Source organism: Neltuma alba, unplaced genomic scaffold (genome assembly GCF_004799145.2).
Source record: "Neltuma alba isolate B1F8T4 unplaced genomic scaffold, ASM479914v2 tig00012669_pilon, whole genome shotgun sequence".
NCBI lineage: Eukaryota > Viridiplantae > Streptophyta > Magnoliopsida > Fabales > Fabaceae > Neltuma > Neltuma alba.
Window position 1 is genome coordinate 1 of NW_021637102.1, and position 3,255 is coordinate 3,255.

General features: G+C 38.8%; 1 protein-coding gene across 2 annotated transcripts; it reads left to right on the plus strand.

Annotated features, from left to right (window-relative positions):
- The first annotated feature begins 178 nt into the window (after positions 1 to 178).
- On the plus strand, positions 179 to 2,986 carry LOC114729752 (uncharacterized). Of its 2 annotated transcripts, none has more exons than XM_028916786.1 (4): positions 179 to 402; positions 592 to 946; positions 1,043 to 1,085; positions 2,071 to 2,986. In XM_028916786.1, exons 2-4 carry the CDS (start codon positions 674 to 676, stop codon positions 2,220 to 2,222), a joined length of 468 nt encoding a protein of 155 aa, XP_028772619.1. In that variant the 5' UTR covers positions 179 to 402; positions 592 to 673; the 3' UTR covers positions 2,223 to 2,986. The 2 variants fall into 2 exon arrangements, with proteins under 2 accessions (XP_028772619.1, XP_028772620.1); XM_028916787.1 differs by having other exon boundaries at positions 597 to 946.
- The last annotated feature ends 269 nt before the right edge of the window (positions 2,987 to 3,255 follow it).

Genomic DNA, 3,255 nt, shown 5'->3' on the forward strand with positions numbered 1-3,255 from the left:
TTTTTTTTAATGATGAACAAGGACAGCAAAAAAAAGCAAAAAAAAAAAAAAACTAAGGCCCTCTACTGCTCAGCACTCAAAACGCTGGCGTTTTGAGTGATGAGCACGCCGAGCTCATCAGGCTGATGAGCACGGAATGCGGTCCCGGCTTTAAGACTATAGGCCAACCTTTCCCCCGCTCCCGAGGATCGTCGAGCGTGGGTTCAGCCGTCGCTTCTGTGTCTTTCTCCCGCAATCCCCACAATTTTGACAGATCTCTCTCACTCCTTCTTTAACTTCACAGTCTCGCATCCCTTCTCTTCCCAATCTACCGGACTTCCAGTTGATTCAGAAGGAGGGACTCATATAGTCTTCGCTTCTACTGATTCAGATCAGACATCGTCGGCGGCGTTCTCTCGTCAGGTACGGAATTTTAAAGACTTACAAGTATAATCTTTTTCTGCTTCTATATGCTTCTGTAGAAACCTTGCATAAACGTTGTGTATGATGACGTCCTCTTCCATCGCTGAGCAAATTGAATTGATGCATTGCCAGTTGTTACTAACTTAGAGCATTACTCATAGCATTGTAACAAGATTATTGTTTTTCGAGATTAGAGCATCATTGGATTGGGTAGCAGCTGCCAAGAGGAGGAGAGGAGTGATTTTAGTTTGTCAGAAAGGGAAGTACTGGAATGGGGACTGCTCTCGCTAGCACAGCCCTGCCTCTTCGAGGCTCTCATTTATTCAGATATTCATTCAGTCTCTTCAGAAACTTCAGCTCTGCTTCGTCTTCGGCTTCTTCCGCTTCTCAAAACCCTACCACCTCTAAGAAGTCCAAGAGAAGAAAGAAGAAGAACCTGTTCGAGGTCGCTCAGTTCTTGCCGAACTGGGGAATCGGATACCACATGGCCAAGACTCACTGGACTGACGTCTCTTATGAAATCACCAAAATCAATCTCTACAAGGTCTTTTTGTCCCTTTGAATTTAACCTTATCCAGCAAATGCGCTTTTGCATTAGTTTGTTAAAGACTTACATTTTATGCGTCTACCGAATTTTCAGGATGGAAGGCATGGCAAGGCATGGGGAATAGTTCATAAAAATGGTCAGTCTAAAGTTTCTTATCATCCTGCGGTTTCTTTTGTTCTGCCCCTCCCTCCTTTTGTTTTTCCCTATTGTCATTTTAGTTTTGCTCATCATACTGCGAAAGATTTCAATGCAAGAGTACTTGAACTATTATATCCTGACAATCGTTGAAGGTAGTGATCATGCGTTGTAGTGGTATTCTTCAATGAGACTATAGTTTGAGTTTGCCTTTCTGATGGATGAATTGCCTCATTGTTCGTGGTTATGACTCTACCACTGTTTTTTCTCAGACGGAGATATTGTTAGGAGGGGGGAGTTTCTAAGCTCTGTGGACATGTAAGAATGCGTTCACAGATAAACTCCCCCCCGGGGGCAGCAGGGCCCCCAAGCCGGCGGGGGGGAGCAATTATGTTGCTTGAAAATGCAAATTTGGGACTGTCCAAACATGTTCTCCAGCATAGAAACTGAATTAGCTCCAAAGGCACTTTCTTGGCGAGGAATTACATTTAGGCATAAGGCATTCCAGATGGAATACCAAGGATGCATTTATTGAGTTTCTTTCGCAATTTTGGTGGCTGTTGGTTCTGATTTTTTTACAACATTATTTTTTGTGATAACCTTTGCTCCTTATATATTTTCTGCGTTGTATGGCATTCGTTACTCGGTTGAAGTCTTTGCAATCTGAAGCATTAGCAAAATCCCTTCTCAATCACTTTAGTGGAATATATAAACCACAGAGAAATAACTAAATGGATAGTCATTAAACTTTTGAATTCCTTTTGGCTAATATTCTTTTTTATTATATGCTGTTGCATTCTCACCTGGGATACTTCTTATGAATTATTCATCTGGATGCAATCTTAAATTTATTTATGTTGTCTAAATGATTGAGTTGATGCTTAGTTTAGTTTATTTCTGTTGTTTATGGGTTTAAAAATGGGGGTTTGTTCAAGATATTTTCCTACTGTCATGGGGCTTTTCTAATTTTTTACAACGTATTGCAGGCTTGCCTGCAGCAGACGCTGCAAAGAAAATTAGTGGGGTTCACAAGCGCTGCTGGAGATACATTAAAAATATAGTAAAATCATCAGAAAGCTCACCGAGCTCAACTGGTTCAGCAGACAATGGCCTCAAAGCTGAAACCCAAGCGAGTTAATATTTTCGTTTGATGTTGCGTGGTTTAGAATTGGTTTTTGTCTGAAATAGACGTTCTTCAAGTGTAGAAGTTTTATTTTTAATTTAAAACAATCAAATTCATCTCATACATTCATGTAAGGTTCCCTGCATCCCCCCCCCCCCCCAAAAAAAAAGAACTCTACATCGTGACTGGGACATGTTATGACTTGTCAAAGATTGAGTTCGGTTGATATAACATTGTTCCATGTTGGATATAACTGCATCTGGGAAAAAGTTGAAGTAAGGTCATTCATCAAGGATCTACAACCTCTGCCTGCAAGGTCTTTCTGAGATCCAAGTCCGTACAGATCACTTGAAATCTGCCTATAACTTTCTCGGAAGTGAAGCTAGGTCTCGTCCACTGTAACTACTAGCACATACTGCAGCAAGGGATGGAAGGTGTGGTTCAATAAAAGCAAAACGAAGCGTCAAGTTTTTCTTATTTTATTATTGATGTTGTTCTGGAAAAGGAAATATTTTTCAGTTTCAGATAGTGCATACAGTCCGGGCACACACACACACGCATATACACATGATGGGCCATTGCGGCTTGGAGAAAACTTGCTCTGGGCTAATAGAGGAGTCACAAAGATCATGGTTTGCTTTAAAATGAGGCGCTTTCAAAGGGTGACTTTCTCCAACAATCCTCCAAACATATCAAGTCTGATTTGGCTCTTTTTAGTTCTTAGTTATGTAGTAATAGTAGTTCTAAATAAAAGATTTAAATTTATTTTGTTTTTCATATTTATTTATTTATTTCTTTAAGTTAGTTTTTGTAATAATGATAATTCTAGTTAATACATTAGATTAGTAATAATATTTTAAGAAAAATAACATATATTTATTATAAATAACTAACTTAATTAATTTTTTTTTTACTCTATTCAAATTAGTCAACAAATTTTTATATTAAGGATGAGAAGTAGTATTATTGTTTCTTCTAATTTAGTTCACCTTTCTACTCTTGATATTTTATGCTTGCCTCTGGCAAGTAACTGACATTCTTTCTATTA

Coding starts and splice junctions, on each gene's coding strand:
- LOC114729752 (XM_028916786.1), top strand. CDS start 674: ATGGGGACTGCTCTCGCTAGCACAGCCCTGCCTCTTCGAGGCTCTCAT. Junction 947..1,042: donor CCAAAATCAATCTCTACAAG/GTCTTTTTGTCC, acceptor CCGAATTTTCAG/GATGGAAGGCATGGCAAGGC. Junction 1,086..2,070: donor GGGAATAGTTCATAAAAATG/GTCAGTCTAAAG, acceptor AACGTATTGCAG/GCTTGCCTGCAGCAGACGCT.